This window comes from Pseudorasbora parva, chromosome 7, assembly GCF_024679245.1.
Source record: "Pseudorasbora parva isolate DD20220531a chromosome 7, ASM2467924v1, whole genome shotgun sequence".
NCBI classification, from domain to species: domain Eukaryota; kingdom Metazoa; phylum Chordata; class Actinopteri; order Cypriniformes; family Gobionidae; genus Pseudorasbora; species Pseudorasbora parva.
The window spans coordinates 37,639,693-37,664,585 of record NC_090178.1 but is presented as its reverse complement, the minus strand read 5'-3'; the positions used below and the strand labels follow the sequence as shown (position 1 = coordinate 37,664,585).

At 38.9% G+C, this 24,893-nt stretch overlaps 1 protein-coding gene across 1 annotated transcript in view; it reads left to right on the top strand.

The window, feature by feature from the left end:
- The first annotated feature begins 104 nt into the window (after nucleotides 1-104).
- Nucleotides 105-24,893, top strand: part of adcy2a (adenylate cyclase 2a) — a 175,350-nt gene continuing 150,561 nt past the window's right edge. The window contains exons 1-2 of the mRNA XM_067449225.1: nucleotides 105-538; nucleotides 15,131-15,328. Coding sequence (XP_067305326.1) covers nucleotides 155-538; nucleotides 15,131-15,328 — 582 coding nt within the window. The 5' untranslated portion in view covers nucleotides 105-154. The remainder of the gene's footprint in view (nucleotides 539-15,130; nucleotides 15,329-24,893) is intronic.

The following is a 24,893-nucleotide window of genomic DNA, read 5'->3' as shown; positions in this document are numbered from 1 at the left end:
TTGCTTTCTCCTTCTCTCCTTGGCTCAATCCAGACCCTCCCTCTCCCCATTTTCTCTCTCTCTTTCTCTCCCTCGCACATACATACTCACACACGCACACTGCCTCCTTTCACTCTCACTCTTCCAGTCTGCAGTTCAACATGTTGCCTGAGCGATGCTGCGCTCCACAATGGAAGCCATCCTGCCGGTGTACCGGTCGCGCACCACAGCCCGAGCTTCAGTGCTCCATCTGAAGGACCTGTGTGAGGAGGAGCGCGACCCTCACAAACCCCAGCCACCGTCCGATAGAGGGGAACACCACTGCAGCTCCATGTGGAGGGAGGCCATGCGTAAGCGGAGCTACTTGCTGGAGAGGGGCTCCCGGACAGGAGGAGATGTAACAGAAGGAGGTGTGCGTGGCCGGAGACAGAGGTCCCCAGACTGGCTGTATGACTCGTACTATCTCATGAGCCAGCAGCATCCACTTATTGTTTTTCTGCTCCTCATTGTGATGGGTGCTTGCCTGGCTCTGTTGGCTGTCTTCTTCGCCTCTGGGCTGGTGAGTGTTTGGAGACTGGGGGGAAGGTGACTGGGGAAAGGGCAGAACATTGATGAGAAACAGTGTTTAGTTGTTTGAGGGAGAGAGCTTAGGAAAGGTTATATAACATATTTTCCTTATTTCTTTAAGGCTTTTTAAAACAGTTAACAATACTTCTAGAAGCTTACACCTGGATTTTTTTTGCACCATGTGTATCAGAAATAAATATCCTGTGTCCAAACACGCAACCCTTTAGAGAAAGTTCCAGCCAATCAGTTTGTACTGATTGCAGGAACCATATGTCTCTGTTTACCTTATGCAGTATATAATCTCTATTCAACACATCATTTACACTGAAAACCCTATTACACTGATTAAACTCAATTGATTTGAGTAAACTCTTTCCCTCAATTCAATTGAGTAATGGAGTCTCCCAAAACTATATTTATATTAATATATATTAGTATATTTAACTTCACTTAACTTGGTGCTCACATTCACTGTACATTGCTAAGTTCACCAAACTGGATACACAGTTCAGTACACCATGCTGGGTACAACCAATCAAAACTTCCCCATGGGTCCCAACATGCATTACGACATGAATTAATTATGCATCCAAATTGTGACTAATTTTCTTTGATTCTTACCATTTTCTTTTACTTTTGCTGTTTTCTTCTGATGTTTTTGTAGCTTGTTTTATGTTCAGAGTTTATCTGTTAATTGGAATATATATCTTTTGTTTTGGATTGTCACCATTGTAGAGATTTATATGCGGATTCTTGATGACTGTGTGTGTCTAATTAATGCCGTGGAGATATATATATATATATATATATATATATATATATATATATATATATATATATATATACACAATATAATATATATATATATATATATATATATATATATATATATATATATATATATATATATATATATATATATACACAATATAATATATATATGTTCAATTACCATAACAGTGAAAGATCTCATGGTTATTATTATTAAATCTTCAAAAACTATTATTAACCGCTTCGACAACCAGAGCATTAGACTCTGTATGAGATCATGGAGTCTGTCATTACATGATGATGTTTTCATCATCAATGAATTAACAGCATCACATGATAATATTTTCTCTTGACTTTGTGTACCACAACAAATGTGTCTCACAAACACAAAGCAGCCAGAGAAACACTTATATTACATAATCAAGGGTCAAGAGCCCAACTAAAGCAAACACTTATCTCCATCGTGGTGACTTTAAAACTGAAATAAAGTCAATCTGGTTAGTTATACGTTAGTTCACATATTATTGTTAGGTTTAGTAACTTACTAATTTTAAGAATTTAAGATTGCACACAATGAAAAAGTCTTCACGAGGCGAAAAGGGCGAAAAGGGCTGCCTTTTGTAAATATCCTCCAATCAGTGAATTAGTTCTTGTTGCCAGACAGAACTCCTTGCATGGCCAATCACATCAAAGCAAGACAGGGTAAGCTATTTTAATTAGTTATGATTTTTGTTCATACAACTTGAAACCTTAAGTTTATGTATTTTGTAGGTTAATAAGTTATACTAACTTATATTTGTGAGTTTCCGGACTAAACTAGTAATATTAAGTCAAGATTACTTGATTTGTTTAAGTAAAGACAACATTAGGGTTTAAAATGTATGTGATTCATGTGAAAGTCATAAAGAAGCAGCAGGGAGTAATCAATGTTTGGAAGGAAAGGGAACACATTTGGAAAATCATGGGTCACGGGTAATTAAGCAGAACAGATTAAGTAGAAACTATTAACCTGTCAACAGTAAAGCTGTTTGCATTTTTGACTCATATTCAGTCTAGCTCAGCTGGAGCAAAATGGAAATCCCTGTGAATTACAACCTATTATTTAATAATATTCTCTATAATGCAACCAGTGATTTGTTAATCATTAATATGCATTTTATGAAAAATAAAAAATAAATCTAATATAAGTTTATGCACAGAGCATAGTGCTAGCTTCCTTTGGTTTCTAAAATAAGGTTTTATTTGTAGACAGATACTTCAGTTTTGTACTTATACCTCATAATATCAACACTGATTAATGTAAAGTTTTTTTAAATTTCAGAGTAAATGTGCCTCTTATAGATGAAGCAGAAAGGGATCATGGAACCGAGGAGAAATAGCAGCTGTAGTGTTGTCAGGGTGTCTGAATCAAAGTTTTGTACATATATTGCTGGCTCACATGCTGAGACAGTTTACACAGGTTTTCCCAGAAGATTTGAGGTATTTCCATCGCTAGACCTGACCTAACCTAAAAGCAGAATTCATGTGGACAGGATACATGGGTTGCTGTCCAAAATTTCAGTTTGCTTTCCCCTCAAATTTAAGGCCAATCATGTTTTAAAATCTTTGAAATCTACAGGAATATATAAGTGTATATATTTCACCCGGTGAAATCAGCTCTAATGCATTATGGAGACAAGGGAGTGAATAAGTAAGCAACGTTTCACAGTATGTCATCAACCCCTGTGCAGATACTCACTCTCAATGTGTGCACTACTTTCTCTCTTGTCTTTTGACTGCCTGACCTAAATCTCACATCAGAGTGGCTGTTGAGCCTGCCTTGGGATGCCGCAATGCTCTTCGCGACTCCCATGGTTGCACACATCACATTGATTGTGAAAAAAGCCTTGGAGCACGATTGCATTCTCAGGGCATTTTTTGTAATTGTTCTCTGAAATCCTGCCGTTTTGCTCCCCCCATGACCTGTTTTCACTCAGCCTCACACATCCGATAAGTGGCCGCAGGGCTAACGTTCCCCCTGCATGCTTTGTGGCATTTAGTAGAAGATTGTGCTTGTGGGTTTTGGCAATTGCAGGCTTGTTCTGTGTCTGTTATGATAAAATAGATAGGATATTGCTCAATACCTCTCTTTTTTTATCAGGGTTTCCATTTATTATGCATTTCCGAAAACTGGTCAGCGTCAATTATGCATGAGTCTTAGGCAGTTTTCTCATGCTATTAGTGGTTTTGTGTGTTCTGGCTATGAGCACTTCAGTGCTGGATTTGGCGGCAACTGTAGGGATTATAGAAAAGAGAAGCAAATGTTGACGCTGTAAAAAAGCCAGACGAGACACCATCAAAATCACACCATGTCACTATAGTCTGACACTTTGACTTTTAACAATGATAATTTTAGAGGAGTGTCAATATAGTGGTGACAGGAGAGGTTTAATGTTGCTCCAAGTGAGAAAATTATTGCAGAAAATGCTGCTCATAATCAGGCTGTTTCTTGCTGTCTTACTTTGTGGCTGTAATTATAATGCTATGGGGTGACAAGGCCTTTCACAGACATCCTGGGCTCTTTAAACACTGACACCATGATAAGCTAGTGATTAGAGCTTGAATACATTTAGATGTCCCTGTTTGAATTTTCATGCGTAGCGCTGTCTCATTTTGAGAATTGACTTACATGTTGGTGCGCTATAGACAATAGTGCTCTTCAAAAACCTGAGTTTCTGGAGACAGCACTGTATGGCATTTCATCTACACACAATGTTTTAGGCAACTTTTTAGCCAAATTTTAGGCAACTTAAGCATGCTGCAAACTTGCTTAGTCACACAGAAAGACAGCGCCATACATATCCCAGAATTCATTGCAGCAAGATAGTGGAAAAAGAAGACAGATAAGGTGAAAGAATTGTAACTTTTATTAATGATTGCCTTTTGCGTTCAATACTGAATAATCCCTAAATTTTTTTTATATTTGTTTAGTCTCATTAAAAGAACTAACTGTTCAGCATTTTGCATTGAAAGCATAAAGCATGTGCTGTAATTTATATATATATATATATATATATATATTAAGATGGTAGAATGCAGTTTTACAGATGCTAGAAATGTGAATTTCAAATGAAAGATTCGTATCAAAGAATAAACCCAGGTTTATTTTCACATGTAAACACCAGACTAGTGCTTGTAAACGTGACTAGTATAGCGCAAAAATGATTACTGTCCGTCACTGACTTGGAGGAGCAGTCGCGCGCAGTCCTATATCACCGGACTAATGTGCCTAATCTAAACAAGTGTTGTTTGCCTGGGAGCGCAGCACGCTCAGGCAGCCCTCGAGGGGGCTGCTTGCGAGCACTGCGAGCGTTTACCATTAAGAAAGCTGCGCTCCCGCCGGGCGCTCTTTGAGGAGGGCGCTTCGGCTCACGTTCCCCACGGCTCTGGTCCCGCTGCTGCCGAGGCACAGCGGAGGCTGCAGTCGTGGGGTTCGCAATTGGATCTGGCAGCGGGGTTAGAGACGGGCTCTGCCTTATCTCTGCCTTTACCTGCCAGATCCATTGCCTCTACTCAGGGTTTGGAAGCACGCGCTGAAGTTATCCAGCTCGGAGGAGGTGGATATTGTCAGTATCGATGCAGATGGAAACGAGGATTCGCCACTTCGTTCCCCTGCTAGTGAGGAGCTAGTGGATGTGTTGAGCAGAGCAGTGGCCAGGCTCAGTCTGGACTGGCCACAAGAAAGAGATCAGGAACACCCATCTGTTAGAAGTAGCTGCGGCGCTCCAGCAGTTTCTCCCTCATAAACCCCAGACTTCTGCTGCTGCTGGGCGGGAGCAGCAGAAACCGAGGACGAGCACCTCACACCAAGCTCAACAAAAACAGAGCATTGCCACCCATACCCCTCCACAGAAGGGGTGGGGCGGGGGACGACGCTCTCAGGCGCAGTCTTTAAAGGATCTCAGGACCGTTATTATGTCTAAGAACGCTGCGTCGAAAAGATCCTGACGCCATGGGAGTCAGGGTTGTGAGGGTGGTCCCCTCCGGAGGCAAACGGTGTTCACCTCAGCATACAGTGCCCGCGTCCCTTCGGTGCCCTTACAGGGTCAATCTGCTAACCCCGCCGCAAAACTGGCAGGGAATGACTGGCCCAACTGTAATAAGACCCTCGTGGGAGGGCGCGAGCCATCCTCGAATGACTCGCGCTCTCCCAAGAGGGTCTTATTACAGTTGGGCCAGTCGTTCCTTGCCGGTTCGCCGCTTCAGGGAGCTGCGCTCAGTGTGCAGAGTACATCAGAGACCAGCTCGAGAGGCTGGTACCCTTAGTAGATTTTTTGGCATAGTGGGAGAATCTTCCAAATGTATCTTGTTGGGTCCTGCGTATTATAAGAAAGGGGTATGCCATCCAGTTTAGGTGTCGTCCACCCAGTTTCAACGGGGTTCTGCCCACAGTGGTGGGCCCCGAGCAGGCTTTGTTTATTTCTCTAGAAGTACAGACTCTTTTGCAAAAGGGGGCTATAGAAAGGGTTCCTCCTCCCAGCAGGGAGTCGGGGTTTTACAGCCGGTACTTCATTGTGGCAAAGAAGGATGGAGGGCTGCGGCCCATTTTAGATCTGGCGTTCTCAGTTTCAAGATGCTTACACTCAAACAGATTGTGTCACAGATCAGGTCCGAGGACTGGTTTGTCATGATAGATCTAAAAGACGCATATTTCCATGTATTCATCCTTCCACAGCACAGGAAGGTCCAACGTGATTCCGTGTGGCCTGCTGTACATGAGACCGCTGCAGTGGTGGCTCAAGACCAAGGGGTTTTCCCCGAGGGGAAATCTTTCTCGTATTATCAAGGTTACGCGGCGTTGCCTTTGTGCGTTGATTATATGGAGTCAGCCTTGGTTCTTGGCTCAAGGCCCAGTGCTGGGAGTTTCTTGTCATCGAGTCACTCTAATGACGGATGCTTCCCTCACAGGTTGGGGAGCGTTCATGAGTGGCCGCTCGGCCCAGGGCCAGTGGCAGGACCATCATCGCTCATGGCACATAAATTGTCTAGAGATGTTGGCTGTGTTTCAGGCCCTGAGACACTTCCTGTCAGAGCTCAGGGGCCATCATGTGTTGGTTCGCTCGGACAACACATTGTCTCCTACATGGGTGCATCGTCTCCTACACGGGTGCTCGCTCATTAGCCAATGGTGGACGGGCATCTGGCTCGTATGGGGACGTGGGTATTGTCGTTCCCGAAGCGGTGACGCAGCTCAAGTTCCCTTGAAACGGGAACGTCTCGGTTATGTATGTAACCTTAGTTCCCTGAATAGGGAACGAGACGCTGCGTCACCCGGTCATACTCCCTGTACGCCCATGAGTGCTTACTTCAGGCTTTTCAGAAGATAGTTTCTGTTTGTGTTCACGGGTCCTTTATAGTTTCCGGGTCGATGACGTCATCCGCCTATGACGTTGCGTCATCTCATTGGTTGGTTACATACGTGTATCAGGACGCAATCACGCAGAGGCGTTCCCACAGCGGTCACACAGTGTCTCGTTTCCTATTCAGGGAACTAAGGTTACATACGTAACCGAGACGTTTTTTTGTCCAATAATATTTTTTTCCCTCTGAATTAAGTTTCAGGAAATTACTATTCATCCAATCAGCTACGCATATCAGCTACGCATATCAGCTACGCATTCCCTTAATCTTGTGAATTGGTCAATTACGTCAGGTCATGAAGAAATATAGAGCTGAGTATCGTCAGCATAACAATGAAAACTAATGCCATGCTTCCTAATGATATCTCCCAGTGGTAGCATGTACAGGGTGAAAAACAAAGGTCCTAACACTAAGCCTTGGGGGACTCCATACTGATCTAGTGATCAGTGTGACAACTCTTCATTTAGTGATACAAACTGATAATGTTCAGGTACAGTCTTGTTCAAAATAATAGCAGTACAATGTGACTAACCAGAATAATCAAGGTTTTTCGTATATTTTTTTATTGCTACGTGGCAAACAAGTTACCAGTAGGTTCAGTAGATTCTCAGAAAACAAATGAGACCCAGCATTCATGATATGCACGCTCTTAAGGCTGTGCAATTGGGCAATTAGTTGAATTAGTTGAAAGGGGTGTGTTCAAAAAAATAGCAGTGTGGCATTCAATCACTGAGGTCATACATTTTGTGAAGAAACAGGTGTGAATCAGGTGGCCCCTATTTAAGGATGAAGCCAACACTTGTTGAACATGCATTTGAAAGCTGAGGAAAATGGGTCGTTCAAGACATTGTTCAGAAGAACAGCGTACTTTGATTAAAAAGTTGATTAGAGAGGGGAAAACCTATAAAGAGGTGCAAAAAATGATAGGCTGTTCAGCTAAAATGATCTCCAATGCCTTAAAATGGAGAGCAAAACCAGAGAGACGTGGAAGAAAACGGAAGACAACCATCAAAATGGATAGAAGAATAACCAGAATGGCAAAGGCTCAGCCAATGATCACCTCCAGGATGATCAAAGACAGTCTGGAGTTACCTGTAAGTACTGTGACAGTTAGAAGACGTCTGTGTGAAGCTAATCTATTTTCAAGAATCCTCCGCAAAGTCCCTCTGTTAAAAAAAAGGCATGTGCAGAAGAGGTTACAATTTGCCAAAGAACACATCAACTGGCCTGAAGAGAAATGGAGGAACATTTTGTGGACTGATGAGAGTAAAATTGTTCTTTTTGGGTCCAAGGGCCACAGGCAGTTTGTGAGACTACCCCCAAACTCTGAATTCAAGCCACAGTACACAGTGAAGACAGTGAAGCATGGAGGTGCAAGCATCATGATATGGGCATGTTTCTCCTACTATGGTGTTGGGCCTATTTATCGCATACCAGGGATCATGGATCAGTTTGCATATGTTAAAATACTTGAAGAGGTCATGTTGCCCTATATGCTGAAGAGGACATGCCCTTGAAACGGTAGTTTCAACAAGACAATGACCCAAAACACACTAGTAAACGGGCAAAGTCTTGGTTCCAAACCAACAAAATTAATGTTATGGAGTGGCCAGCCCAATCTCCAGACCTTAATCCAATTGAGAACTTGTGGGGTGATATCAAAAATGCTGTTTCTGAAGCAAAACCAAGAAATGTGAATGAATTGTGGAATGTTGTTAAAGAATCATGGAGTGGAATAACAGCTGAGAGGTGCCACAAGTTGGTTCACTCCATGCCACACAGATGTCAAGCAGTTTTAAAAAACTGTGGTCATACAACTAAATATTAGTTTAGTGATTCACAGGATTGCTAAATCCCAGGAAAAAAAATGTTTGTACAAAATAGTTTTGAGTTTGTACAGTCAAAGGTAGACACTGCTATTTTTTTGAACACACCCCTTTCAACTAATTGCCCAATTTCACAGCCTTAAGAGCGTGCATATCATGAATGCTGGGTCTTGTTTGTTTTCTGACAATCTACTGAACCTACTGGTAACTTGTTTGCCACGTAGCAATAAAAAATATACTAAAAACCTTGATTATTCTGGTTAGTCACATTGTACTGCTATTATTTTGAACAAGACTGTAAGTAGTGTTAGGGGTTAACAGCTTATGACCCAGGACCAGTAGTGAAGAAATGAAGACAGAGTCAGGATTGCAATTAATTAAAAGAAAAATGTACTTAAGAATAGTTTGCAGTTTCAAAAGCAGAAGCCAGCTTCAAGTCTCACAAGGAGTTCGTAGGCCGCGCTCCCTCTCTCACCGTCTTGTTGCCTCGCCCTATCGTACATACAATTGTGCCAACAGTTATACCGTTTTCAAGGTCTTATCCACATCATTACTGCAATGTGGATGGTTCTGATTGGCTCAGAGACAATGTACAGTCATGGTAAATTTCCACTCATGTCAGTTAATCTGATGCACGTTTCCATAGACGTGTCACTTGTTGACGCTTTCACCGCGGAATTAGGCCTGTAGTGACCTTCCAGATCTGGAGCAGGCGCCAGCTTAACCAGAACAACAAGTCCACCCATCGCTTAGGGTGCCCATTGTACACCATTCTCAACACTGATCTGTAACACAGAATATTGCGCACATACACAGATACACAGTCTCTCCAAGGTTGGAGCTGATTAAGCTCCAGTTCTAACTAGTTCTTACCAAAACATACTGATAGCATGTGCTTTCTTTCAGTGAGAGGGGCACACAATAGTACAGGCAATATTCATCTTGAGTCTTTAGTGTTTCAGTAAAAGGAAATATAAAAGGAATAAAACATAATAAATTAAATGAAAGAAGAATCCATATTTCATCTCTGGAAGCCGGGCTAAGTGAGCAAACCCTGTTACTGCACTCCTGACATGTTAGGGGTGTGTGATACCTCAAAAATCTAAACACACGACCTTGTTGCCAGTGTTTAGTGACACATCACACATCTCTAGGCCAGACCCTCAGTCACTCCTCAGAGACCAAATATACAATTTAGAAAACAAGAAACTAAAGCAAAATCATAACTGGATAGAATCATTATAATAATATAGGATAAATAATAAATAATAATATAGGATAATATAGGATAACTGTGCCAAGTATAAAGTTTGGTGGGCAGGGGATTATGGTGTGGAGTTCTTTTCCAGGGGTTGGGCTTGGCCCCTTAGTTCCAGTGAAATTAACTCTTATGCTGCGTTCACACCGCACGCGAATGACGCGATTCGCGCGAGTGATTTACATGTTAAGTCAATGCAGAGACGCGAATAGGCATTCTGCGGCGCGATTCGCGCGAATGAGGCGGCACGAATGGCGCGATTCGCGCGAATGAAGCGGCAATGATCACGCGAATTGAGCGTTTTGAACGTGTGATTCGCGCGAACTGCGCGAAACACGCGAATCGCTCAAGTTGAAAAATCTGAACTTTGGCGGATATTCGCGCCGCGTTAACCAATGAGGAGCCTGCTACTGCTGTCACGTGGTGAAGTGACGGATGGGAAACCCATAGGGGAACCCCGAGGCCAGAGTAATTTAAAAATACTACTCTATTGTGTCACAAAATGTACTTTTAATAGTTTTTCAGGCGAGAATGTAGTTGTTTAAAGCTCAAATATGTGATTTATTTATTAAGAGAGCTCCTATTTGAAAATTTGATCTGGTGTTTTCGGAGGTGTGAGACCCAGGCGATCACCGGAGCTCAGCGCTCATCAACCCCGGTGAGAGCAGCCTTAACTCGGATAGTCTTTCTGCCGACTGCCGCTGCCTGGCAGAACACCCTCCCATGACGCGAATTTGCGTCTGTTGTGTAGTGAATGTCACACGCGAATGAGCACTTTTTGTATAAAAAAAACACAGATTTGAGCATTAAACAACAATATTATTGCCTGAAAAAGTCTTCAAACTACGTTTTGTCACAAGTCAAGTGACCCAGTCAAAATGACTAGCAGAAACCCCTCCCATGACGCGAATTCGCGTCTGTTGTGTAGTGAATGTCACGTGAATGAAGCGAATTTGACGCGCGAATGAAGCGAATGGATTCAAAATTTTCACGCGTCCAACTTCGCGCGAATAGCGTGATTTATTCGCGTCATTCGCGTGCGGTGTGAACGCAGCATTAATGCTTCAGCATTGCAAGACATTTTGGACAATTTCATGCTCCCAGCTTTGTTGAACCAGTTTACAGATGGCCCCTTCCTGTTCCAACATGGCTGTGCACCAGTGCACAAAGCAAGAGCCATAAAGAAATGAATGAGCGAGTTTGGTGCAGAGCAACTTGACTGGCCTGCACAGAGTCCTGATCTCAACCCGATAGAACATCTTTGGAATGAATTAGAGAGCCTGAACCAGGTCTTCTCGTCCAACATCTGTGCCTGTCCTCACGAATGCGCTTCTAGACGAATGGTCAAAAATTACCATTCCCATCTTGTGTGAAAGCTACAGTTGAAGCTGTTATATCTGCTAAGGGTGGGACAACTCCATATTAAACCCTTTGGATTAAGAATGTGATGTCATTAATATCCATGTAAATGCAGGCTTCCCAAAACTTGTAGAGTGTATAATTTGTTATCCTTTTGTTTTTAACCCCTCATGTTCATCTCAAATCAACAACATTTATTGAGGTCCATGCTAATTATAATAACGTTTAGTAGTAATAATAATAATAATAATAATAATAATGATGATGATGATGATGATAATGATAATGATAATGATAATGATAATAATAATAATAATAATAATATGATGTTTCCGGCTCCTTGCATATAATTTATGATGATTTTAAAGTTACATTATAGTTAGATTTTAAATGTTCAAGCTCATTCAGTTGTATCTGTGTCGTGATGAAATTACACTTTTTTTTTTTTTTTTTATTATTATGATGTTTTTGTGTGTGTGTGATTTTTTAAAGATTTTACGCCATTAGTTGACCTCTCAGGAATCTAGCCAGCAGTATTTATGTAGCATGTGTTAGTTATTGTTTATTGTTAGATTATATTAGACTCTAATTGCAGTTAGCAACACTGAGCAACATTTCAGTATCTACCATAACCTGACATTTCCTAGTTCAGTGGTCAAAATAGCATTGAAATTTCAGTTTATCTATGAATTAAAAAATAGGGATAATACATTTGGGGGGTGGGAGTGAGGGGATATGGGGTGGTATCAAATATCTTGGAGGAGTAATAAAGATGTTAGGTTAGCAAAATGTATGACATATATGCACATTACAATATGACCTTGTAAATGTATAGTTTAATGATAAAATGGAAAATCAATTAAATAAAATATGCTGAATGCAGAATATTGAAGATGTTGATTCAATAAAAATTTTGTAGCACTTCATCTGAACTGTTAAGCCAACTGTGTTTAATCTATGTTTTTTCAACACAGAGACAATATAAGTATCACAGATACAAGTGATTACAGTTGGAAAGAGGCAAGCTTTGTTTCTGTAAAGCTATGCTGTCAATTGTATACATCTTTGTAAACCCAGTATAATCACATTAAAAGCTTCTAAACTGCAGTCTTTAGTTAAGGGAAAAAAATCTAAGCACAGTGTGTTGTTGAGGTATCTTCTGAATATTTAGAGGAGGCATAGGACACTTTCTCAAGCTAAGGAAAAAAAATTGAGCATGGTGTGTGATGTTGCTGAGATCTTTCAACTGAAACTTCAGTTGGAGTCTTTAGTTGCTCACAATGGTCTTTAGACCACCTCAGGAGACAAGTGTGAAAAAAAGGAGACTCAAAAAAATCTCCATTTGATACTAATGTAACCACAGTCTAGCAGAAACATTTGAGATGTGAAAGAGATTTTCCTCCCTCCTTCTGGGTAGCTTTGATCTCATTCACCCACACCTTTCATATTTTAAGTAGTTTAGTGTGAACAGTGTTTTGTCGCAAAATTATTTAATAGACGACATCATGACCTATTTTAAATTGTCAATGATAAACAATGAAAAAAAAAAGGTTATGCAACAACCATGAAGCACTGGTACACTAGATTTCATTTAAAAAAAGAAAGTATCTATCACTTATACTTAACATATACATTTATCTAATCCCTTTATAGTATGTTTGGAAAATGTGCTGCAGTGCATATACAACGCTGGGCATTGAAGATACATTCAAACTAAACTATGAAATAACCCTTAATATTTTGAAATGTATAATTGTATTTAAATAATATAATTTCAGTATTTACAATATAGACATTTACCTCCAGTCTTTGTACTAAGTTAGGATAGTTGTGGGTGCATCAGACAAGAGTTATGACATGCACAGTATGGACTTATCTAACTCTGGGGGATATGGTGAATAAGCTAAAGTCCCAGAAAGTTGACGTGTTCCTTAAAAATAATTGGATACACACCGTAAAGTTGCACATCTCGACTGCCACGTCATCAAGGATCTCTCAATTTAAAGGTGTAGGTTAGTTAGTGTTTGAGTAAGGATGGATAAATTGCTTAGCATATAAAAATAAAATACATGGGATAAAGGATAAGATGAAGGAAACACATTAGAAAATGTTCTGTCTAAAAAGGGGGAAGAATTCCTATGCAATATGTAATATTGAGTTTTTAAGTTTTTAAAGATACTGTATATCCATCTAAAGGATCATTAGGAACACCCTGCTAATACTGGGTTTGACCCCCTTTCGCCTTCCGAACTGCCTTTATTCTACGTGACAATGATTCAACTAGATGCTGAAATCATTCTTTAGAAATGTTGGCCCATATTGATGAGATAGCATCATGCCGTTGATGGAGATTTGTGGGATGCACATCCAGGGCACAATGCTCCCGCTCCACCACATCCCAAAGATACTCTATCTGGGTGAGATCTGGTGACTGTGGCGGCCATTTTAGTACAGTGAACTTGTTGTCATGTTCAAGACACCAATTTCAAATGATTCAAGCTTTGTGACATGGTGCATTATCCTGCTGGAAGTAGCCATAAGAGGATGGGAACATGTTGGTCATAAAGGGATGGACATAGTCAGAAACAATGCTCAGGTAGGCCGTGGAATTTAAACGATGCCCAATTGGCACTAAGGGGCCTAAAGTGTGCCAAGAAAACATCCCCCACACCATTACACTATCACCACCAGCCTGCACAGTGGTAACAAGACATGATGGATCCATGTTCTCATTCTGTTTATGCCAAATTCTGACTGTACAGAAACCGAGTTGTAACCGAATTGGAGCCTCTTTTTCCCATTAGTAGTGGAGATGAGTGGTAGCCTGTGGGTTATTCTGATGTTGTAGCCCATCCGCCACAAGGTTGTGCGTGTTGTGGCTTCACAAATTCTTTGCTGCATACCTCAGTTGCAACGAGTGGTTATTTCAGTCAAAGTTGCTCTTCTATCAGCTTGAATCAGTCGGCCCATTCTCCTCTGACCTCTAGCATCAATAAGGCATTTTCACCCACAGGACTGCCACATACTGGATGTTTTTTCCTTTTCACACCATTCTTTGTAAACCCTTTGGTTATGCGTGAAATCCCAGTAACTGAGCAGATTGTAAAATACTTTGTAAAAAAAAAAAATGCTTTAAACACCTATCTTTCTCATCCTGACATTCAGTTTGGAGTTCAGGAGATTGTCTTGACCAGGACCGCACCCCTAAATGCATTGAAGAAGCTCCCATGCTATTGGTTGATTAGATAATTACATTAATGAGAAATTATACAGGTGTTCCTTAGAGTCCTTTACTCACCTAAATTATTATATATATATATATTTTTTTTAATTTTTATTATTTCCAATGACTGCTCCACACTCCAGTTCAGTTGGTGGCGGTAATGCAGGATAGAGCAGGTCTGCTAACTGCCAATAAATTAAGAAGAAGAAGAAGATGATGATGATTATGGATGGGACTAAACTCTGCAAGAATTGTTGAAACCTGATTCAGGAGTTTTTTTTTTTTTTCCAAATCAACTTAATGATGACAATAATACAAGCAGTTAATCCAACGGAGATCACAATAAAGCACTGTTACAATACCAAATTTCAGTATGCTACATACCAGTGTAGTAATAGTGTAAGTGCACTGCATCATCATTAATTAATGATTATTATTTTTAACCTATACTTAATGTGTAATTATTTGTGGCACTGCTTATAATTATACAATATATTTTGTATTATAACCACTGTGCATTGTTAATAGTAACAGGAGCACTGTAACATATAGAGGAAACAAATTAACTAGCAAAGTTCAATGAAAGGTCACTGCTCAGTTCCTAAATTTGACAGCAGAATCTGTGGGGTTTTGGGTTGATAAGCAGTCTGTAGTTTATCTGATAGACTATTATCTAGTGGCTGTCATGCAGGTGCAGTTGGAAGGCACAGTTAAAGGTCTTTTTGTAACACTGCAATCTCTCTGCAGGATATCGAGGATCACATCGCCTTTGTAATCACTGTCCCCACTGCGCTGGCTATTTTCCTCACTATCTTTGTTCTGGTCTGCATCGAGTCCGTCTTCAAGAAGCTGCTCCATGTTTTCTCCTTGGTGATCTGGGCCTGCCTGGTTTCCATGGGTTACCTCTTTATGTTTTTTGGAGGAATCATCTGTCCCTGGGATCAGGTAAGACAACTGCATTATCGGCACCCTAAGGTTGTTTTCATTCATGGGCCTTTTAACTGATATACCCCAAATTGTGTATTATTGAGAACCAGTGTGTGTGTGTGTGTGTGTGGTGGGGGGGGGGGGGGGGAAGTTACATGAGAGAGACTGGAGGGAGAAAAAAACACAATATTTTAGTCAAAAAGAAAGATGTACGTATACCTGATGTATATGGCAGACCTAAGAGTGCAAATTCAATTCTGGTTCAGCATCACCTTTACTAGGCAATTTAGCTTTTGTCAAATTAGCTGTTTTCCTGTAAGGCTTAGAAATCATTAGAAAGATTTAAAAAAAAAAAAAAAAAAAAAAAAAAAAAATATATATATATATATATATATATATATATATATATATATATATATATATATATATATATATATATATATATATATATATATATATGTATATATATATATTTAAAGGGTTAGTTCAAAGAAAAGGTGTCGTTCCTAATGTCGTTCCACACCCGTAAGACCTTCATTCATCATCGGAACACAGTTTAAGATATTTTATATTTTAGTCCCAGAGCATAATGCAGTCAATGCCCACTTCACTGTCCATGTCCAGAAAGCTAATAAAAACATAATCTAAGTAGTCCATATGTGACATCAGTTGGTTGATTAGAGTCTCTTGATGCATCGAAAATACATTTTGGTTTTATTCAGCATTGTCTTCTCTTCCATGTGCCTCCAAAAATAATTAAACGGTCAATGAATCAGTAAATTGATCAATGATTTGTGTCGCCAATGTCACGTGATTTCAGCTGTTCTGAAGCACCAAACTGCTGAAATCACGTGACATTGGCGACCCGAAATGGTCATTTCTGGACATGGACAGTGAAGTGGGAATTGACTGCATTATGCTCTGGGACTAAAATATAAAATATCTTAAACTGTGTTCCGATGATGAACGGAGGTCTTACGGGTGTGGCACGACATTAGGGTCATTAATGACATCAATTTCATTTTTGGGTGAACTAACCCTTTAAGTGGATAACAGGAAATATTAAATTTTTTACGTATACATAATTTTTTGTGCTATATTTAATTTCAGAAATACTATTTCACCCCTAATACCAACTTGTATGCAGTTGACTGCAGCCTATTCTGTATAAACCATGAAACAATTTTTATATTGGCAAGTCAGTGGCAAGAAATGTCAAGTGCCAAATCTTTTATTTATTCACTTTACTTACTGATTATATTCTGCTGTCATATCAGTTTTGTGGCTTTTAAAAGCAATTATAACCTGTTTAAAGCAGCACTTGGCAACTTTTGGTCTCGGGGTCCCCCTACAGTTGGGAAAAAATAATGTCCTCAACTAGTAAGCTCTGTCATCCTACAACAGGGTTGCGTCGCGTGTGAAATGTCTTCATCCCAGGTACAGTCAGTGGCATATGTTTCAGCATGTCATATGAATATAATTTCATGGGTTTTATTTTTTTTCAAACGCCAAATAATCACGATGCTCACGTTTACAAGCCAGCCACATTATAGTAGTCTATTGGTTACCGTTTTACAGAATCTATATGATACTTCAATTCAGTGTTTGAGTGGTAGGTAATCACCATAACAAGCATGACAGCATCGGTCGTGCACGCCTCCTTCAGCTCATGCCACGAGCAAACGATGGTCCAATGTTTATCCTCGTCTTGTCTTTAATCCCATCACTTTTTCGTTTCCTCTTATTGCTTTCCTCCAACAAAACCTTTTCTTTCTTATTTGTCTGTGCTGCTTCGGACATGACTATATTATCCGACGAACAAAGTTGGGCTCGTACGTCCGAATTTAAGGAAGTGTGGGTGTTGGTGGAAGTGACGTATATGCCATAAAGCAGTCGAATTTCGTAGTTCTTTTTGTTCACGGGTTGCTACCCGAAACCCGAAATTTAAAAGTACAATTAAAAACGATACAGACCCCATCAAGCTATGACAGACGTGTCATTCAAGCTATTGTAAGTCGATGTATCATCACAATTGATACAATTGAGTCTTGAAAATATATTATGAAGGTTAAAAAGTTACCTAGTGCTGCTTTAATTTTGCTTTTATCTTCTCTAAATTGTGACCATGACGGAACTGAACTTTATATTGTACCCCATATTATGTCAAAGTTATACATTGTTTTACTTGACTCACATCTTGCTTCTAATATAAAATGTAAAATATCCAGCTTTCTCCTCCCTTTCTAATGATGAGTATATAAAGTTTATGTGCGCTACTCCCATCGTAGCTGAGCCACCCGCATGTTTGACCTGCGTGTCCAGTAAGGATAATTGCGTTCAAAGTTAATCAAAATGCTGCAACTGTGAGATTACACCTGGGAATTCAGATAGTAATCAGAAGTCTGCCCTAGCTATTCTGAACTGTTCTATTAAGGATGAACAATTTATTCCTCAAGGAAATAGTTGCCAGTTTTGTCAAATAAAAAAATAATTAATTAATTAATTAAATGGAGAATATGAGCAGCTAATGACTTGCTGTATTTAAAACAAGACCCAATGTTTGTCACTGACATATTGTGTGTCTGGAGTGGTCGGCATATGGTGAAAGACAAACAAGGCTGATGTCAGACATGTAGGGAGGGATGACTTCCTGTGTTAGTCAATATCTCTGCTTGGTTCCAGATTAAGGGCTGATAGGGCAGTTCTTAATACATAGACCCCATGCGATTTCATTGCACAGCAACTGCACCGCATAAAAAATTTCAGCAAATATGTCTCATTTGCAGTTCGGTTTAACTAGCTGCTGAATACTGCCATAGTGTTGTACCATAAACATTATTGTAATTCAGCATTAAAGGTAGTTCACTTTAAAATGAAAATGACCCAATGATTTACTCAGCTTCAAGTGATCATAGGTGTATATTACTCTCTTATTTCTGATGAACACAATCTGAGTTTTATATATATATATAGTGTATGATTACAATGGACTGCACTGACATAGTTACTGGTGAACATACACTTCACTTTAATTCATAAAGTTATTTATTTTATTTATTTTATCTAGCTATTCACAATACTCACTGCTCTTTAGCTGTCACAATTCATGTGGCTCTATTACTGCCTGTGGAAAGATTTTTCTTTTGTGGAAAAATTGTGGAAATGTTTTACTGATCATTGCAGCAGTAATTTACTGAAGTGATGGAGAACAGCATTATAACTGGGCATATATCCCAAAACACAGAGGAGACAAGCACGCTTTCAGCATTTTAAAGAGTTGATGCAGGTACCAGCAGTGGAGTGACACTGTATAGTGTATTGATACGGCATATTGTAAAGTATGCCATATCACCATGTTCTGCATGCATACTGCACAACCTACAGCTTTCAGAACCAACCTGCAATATTTTATTTTTTAAATATTTATTTACAATTCGGAATTGTTTTTTTTTTATTTATTTATTTATAGTGCCTTTCTAGAACCCAAGTTAATTTAAGAACGAAGATATCAAAAACCTAGAACATACAGTCAAATTAACAGAAAATTCAGACACCATCATTTTCTCACATTATCAGTTTATTTGATTAATAGTAATACACTGAAATCAGAGTTAAACTGTGTCAGAACAAATTCATCTTGATAAATTCAGATAACTTTGATAGAAAGGTAGGCAATGGATTACATTCAACCAATCACCTGTCAGCTGTTAAATTTAAGTAAACAATCAGATAATACCCATTTAGGTCAACCAATTACCAAGTAATGCTTCATTTTGTTCAGTCTGTGGTGCAAAAGGTTGCATTAGCAATAATAATAATAAAAAATAAAATAAAAAACACTTAAAGGGGTCATATAATGGTACATGCACTTTTACAAGCTGATTGTATGGAAATGTGTGTTGGCAGTGCCTGTACACAACCATCCTATAATGATAAAATTTGTAAAAAAAAAAGTGTTTTTTTAAATCTCCTTATATGTTTTCCCCTGTCTCACATCGAGCCGTTCGAACGTGTGACGTCTCGCGGTCAGACGCCCCTCCCACAACTTTTGATTGACAGCAGCGTTTCAACTCAGACCAGCCCTGAGCGAGCTCAAGCTGTCGTCGTCACCGTCCTCCATTTTTGTATGCTGGAGCAGAAGGGCATCTAAGCGATTGTGGTGTTCTGTTCTTGGGTGTAATAATGAACACGGCAGTCATTCAGATGTTTCTAAATCTGAATCGCAGAAGATGCAGAGGCTGAGTTTTGTTTTCGTCGATGCTCTTATGTCTACGCGAACCGCGAAGCATTTCTTACCAGACTGCCTTATAACCGAGGATCAGTATGAAGCAGGTTTGCTAAGAAGCTGCTCCTGAATAAAATACCCAGATCTGTACCAGCTCTTCGAGTTCCTGCTGCATCTCCAGAAGAAGTGAGTGTAGGTGTGAGGTCATATATCATTTAAAGTCGTATATACTTAAATGGCTTGGTGAAAACAGAGTTGTTTTTGACCAGGTGAAATTAGTGTTTTCTTGTAATACTAATGATAAGTTTTTATTTAAGTATATAACAAAGTTTTCATTTAGACACTAAAGAATCTTATTAACTTGTATAAAAAAAGGCATTATATGACCCCTTTAACCAAAACATGGTCAGGTCAAAATTTCTATACATTTTACTGGTCCACTGTAAAAAGAATGTTTGGGTATAATATATCATAGTTTATTACTTTTGATATCCTCCCTTAAAAGTAAATAACTATAGTGTCCTGAACCCACTAGTAAAAAAAATTAAATCTGTTTCTCAATAAATTTTGGTTTGACCGTAGATGCGAGGTAAAGAAATATGATACCCACACATCGATCAGGGATGTGTTTGCGTTCCCACAGAAGGCAATTTTATGGCAATTTTCTGGGATCAACACTCTGTGTGAAAGCAGCTAAAGACAAGTAATAAAACATGATGTGAAAAGTCAATGTATTGTATTTTTGGCTATTTGTTGGAAAACAGAAATTGACCATATACTCTACATTCTACAGCCAATGTTGCTGTAACTTGTTTGTTGCTATGCAAGTCTTGGCATCTAAAACAAATGCATCCAACTATGGATCACGTTTCTGACCTCTGTGTTAAATGCCCTGTACATGAAGGTGAGAGCGATGTGGTTACAACTCCAGTTTCAGCTTTCATCTCTCAGAGGTGTTTTTAGCACTTCAGTGGGCAGCTCTCTTAAAGACTAAACTTCTTCTCAGCCACATACTGCTGCAATTGCTCTGTGGCCCCCTGATCTCTACCACCATTAACAGTTCTGCTCTCTGGGACAGTCTGCAGCAGCACAGTGAACTGTAAAAACTATGAGCACATTTTCTGCAATCTTTTGGCACAACAGCCAACTGCCTATGCCAGCTGCTGCTGGAATACTTTATGCACCTCAGTTGTCAGTAGTTGTTGTAGTAGAAAGCAATGGAAACCAGACAATGTTTCTGCACACAATGGCTCCTCCTGTCAAGTCTAAGCAGTGCACACATTTTTGATAATTACACCTGAAATTGCATTTGAAATGCCAACTGGAATCATGGATCTATTAGAGTGCTTTCTTTTTTCTAAGCTCCCTTCCTCTTAAGTCAGATATGGAGAAGACAGGTCACTAAAATGACCTCTCTCTCATTAAATAAAATGACTGCCACTAATGTTTGGTAACTGTGGTGTTAATGTTGCAGAGGGCATTTCATTTTGCTTAGAAACAGGAAACAGGCAGGTCATTAATTAGGCTCTTTTGTAGGGAGGTGCAAATGAAAAACAACAATTAAAAGGTTGCATCTAAATGTACATTCTATTTTATTTTGATTACAAATCTCATTAAGATGCTTGGACAACAGGCCATTGTTTTTAACCTATATCCATAGGTCAAGATGAATAGTTATTTCCTAGTGACATTACTTAAGGGTTAGTTCACCCAAAAATTAAAATTATGTCATTAATTACTCACCCTCATATCGTTCACTCTTAATACCTCCTCTTAAAAGAAAAATGAAGATATTTTTTTGTTGAAATCCGATGGCTCAGAAAGGCCTCCATTGACACCAATGTTATGGGTCCTCTCTCAATACCCATAAAAGGCACTAAATATTAAGGATGTCCCGATGAGGTTTTTTTGCCCTCGAGTCTGAGTCCGAGTCATTTGATTTTGAGTACCTGCCGATACCGAGTCCCGATCCGATACTTCTATAATACATAAAAAAGAATAAAGAAGAGCGAAAAAATTAACCAGGATGTTCCTTATTTTTTTATTTGATTCACCTTATTTTAACATTCAACAACTCTAACAAACAGAGCACTTCTGTGAGGTAGATTGAACAATCAAGTAATAAATAACATAAAATCTTCACTTTTGGATTTTAGTGCAACAGTAAATATAAATAAAGTCTGGGACCGGAGTTGCGCAGAGCAGGAAGTATAACAGCGATATAAAAAGCCCACCCAAACTCTCAAAGATGCAGAACAATTAATTATATTGGTGTGAAATAACAGTTATGGAAATTAAATTAAATTAAACAATCTGCTCCCAAAAATCCCGAAAAAAAGTCAGTTAGTGCATCAGTGACAACTTCACTCAGAGAAGACGTCGATCTCAGCTGTCAATCATGACATCACACACCCCGTCTTTATAGCATCAAATAACTAACTAAAACTAAACTTATTTAAAAAAATAACACTTGAAATGAAATCATCGTGATGATAACTGGCTACAGTGACATTTGGGGAAAAATAACTCAACTTTGGGGGAAAAAAATAGTTGAAGTGTAATTTGATTGTTTAGTTTGCCTCGCGTCCATTAGAACAGTGTTTCCCAACCTTTTTCAGTCATGGCACCCTTTGAACATTTTCAAAATTTTGTGGCACCCGCCCTTGCATACTACGTTAGAGGTGTAACGGTACAGATTGTTCACAGGTCGGTTTGTATCACAGTTTTAGGTTCATGGTTTCAGTACGGTTAGGTATTTGCTATGTTCAGGGGAAAAAGGACAACTATAAAAATAAAGAAAATAAGAACAAATAACTTAAATACAAGCAGCAGCACAAATAAATACTTTTGAGCAAAGATACTAATAAAATTAACAATGCTTTTCAGTTTTTTTTATAGATCTAACATTACAGTAGTTTTTAGGTAAAGAAATTGAATAAAGTAGGCTAATCAAATGTAAAATAGCTGCATATTTAACTGTTTAAATTAAAGACTAATTCTTACAAAAGCTATTCAATTAAGAGCAGTAAGTGATTCCTTATCTTTTGTTTGACATTAAACAGGCAGCCGTAAAGGCTACTGCCCCTTTAAGACCTAATGGAAGGATATGTGTCGTCTTTCTCGACTGTATAAAATTCTCTTAAGGCATATTCAGACTATGTCTGCTTGGATACTCATCAAGATGGACATGTCGACATACTTCTTGTGTGAGTTTGTCCGTTTAAGCTCAAGACTTACAATGACAATATTTTCGCGCGCGTTCTCATTCGTGTCTTCTCTACACACGGGCGATGACTGTGAAAATGACTGGTCATATTCAAACATACGGCAGCACTCGCATGCATTGAACAAAGTTTACACAGATAGACCGTTTTGCCCACGTTTTTCTTTTATTAGCACTGTTGTAATCACTGAGGAGCCAGCACGTGTATCCATCGACAGAAACATACATAACGCATTATTTTACAGTTAGAACTCATATTATTGATGCGTCATCAGATGTGAGGTGAACCGCGGTGCAAGTGCGCACCTTTTACATGGCACCCCAGAATATACATATATGTCCGAGTCCTGATCGGAAGCTAACGTCCGATTCCGATCGAGTCTGAAATCACGTGTTCGGGCCCGATTTCCGATCACATGATCGGATCGGGACATCCCTACTAAATATGTCGTTACAAAGTCGATCTCACTACAGTGGTTCTACAATCATTTTTTGCAGCGACGAGAATAGCTTTTGTGCGCAAAAAACAAAACAAAAATCGACTTATATAGTGATGGGCCAAATTTAAAACAAAGCTTCGAACCGTTTTGATTCATGATTCGGATCGCGAGTCAAACCACCAAACTGCTGAAATCACGTGACTTTGACGATCCGGAGATGAACAGGGGTCTTATGGGTGTCGAACGACATTAGGAGAAGTCATTAATGACAGAATTTTCATTTGGCAGCGGCTATTTGCACCAAGTGCAAATAGTTGCTATTTACACTAAGAGCAAATAGCGATAGATTCTATTTACACCGATTGTTAGTAATAGCGACTAGATTCTATTTACACTCAGTGAAAATAACATATTTTCTTAGCAATAGATGATATTTACACTAGTGCAAATAGCTGTAGATTCTATTTACTAAGTGAAAATAGTGATGTATTCTATTTACACCATATAAAAGTAGCAGTTATTTGCCATATACAGTACATAGTAATTACATGTAATTTATCATTTATTTTGACAGATACATTCTGTACATTAAAAGGATGCAATAATAACAGTGTAAATTATTATTTTTATTTAAATTATTAAATGGAATGCCGCCTTAAAGGGACAATAAAAGCCCTCCTTACACCTATCCCTAACCCTAACCTATAAATGCTTTTATTATTATTAAAACATTTTGTTTGTCGCTTTATTTCCACATTAAGAACATTTTCTTAATTTGTATTAAAAATATATGCCTTTTCGATGTGATTTGTGATGAAAAAAGAGAGAAGAGCAAGCTTTGCGAAAGGCAGATTCAAACCTGTGTTGATTGCTACAAAAGAGTTATCTATTAGCCATGCATACGCTTTACTGATTGCATCACTGAGGATGTTGATTTTTTTTTTTTTTAAATCTTGTTTGGCACAGCCTGGCATGTTAGGCGGAGCTAGTGCGAATAGCACTTGCCAACAAGTTATGCTATTTGCACTTGGTGTGAATAGACACTCTATTTCAATTTTGGGTTTAACCTTTTAACAAAGATGCCTCGACGATCTCAGATTTCTTTCATGTATTTTTACGTCTTTTATATTGGAAGTTGAAGAGAATTACTTCAAAGGCTTTTTAAAACGTAAAGTCTTTAATTATATGAACATTTGGGCATTCTCATTGCGAGATGCAAGGCAAGGTAAGGCAAGGCAAGGCAAGTTTATTTATATAGCACATTTCATACACAATGGCAATTCAAAGTGCTTTACATAGAATGGTATTAAAATAGGGATAAAAAAATGTATAAGAAAAATAATACAATGTAAAGAGAATTAAAAATAATAAAATGATGATAACCAAAGAAAAGAACAAAGGTAAACTAAAACAGTTATAAAATTAATTTAAAAAATGATGCATAGATAGGGTGCAATCAGTCGGACGTACAGTGGCACAGTGCTCATTCAGTAAATGCACAGCTGAACAGATGTGTTTTGAGTCTGGATTTGAATGTGGCTACTGTTGGAGCACATCTGATCTGTTCAGGAAGCTGCTTCCAACTACGGCTGGCATAATAGCTAAAAGAAGACTCTCCTTGCTTTGAGTGAACTCTTGGTATTTCTAACTGATTTGATCCTGTTGATCTGAGTGATCTGTTTGATTTGTATTTAA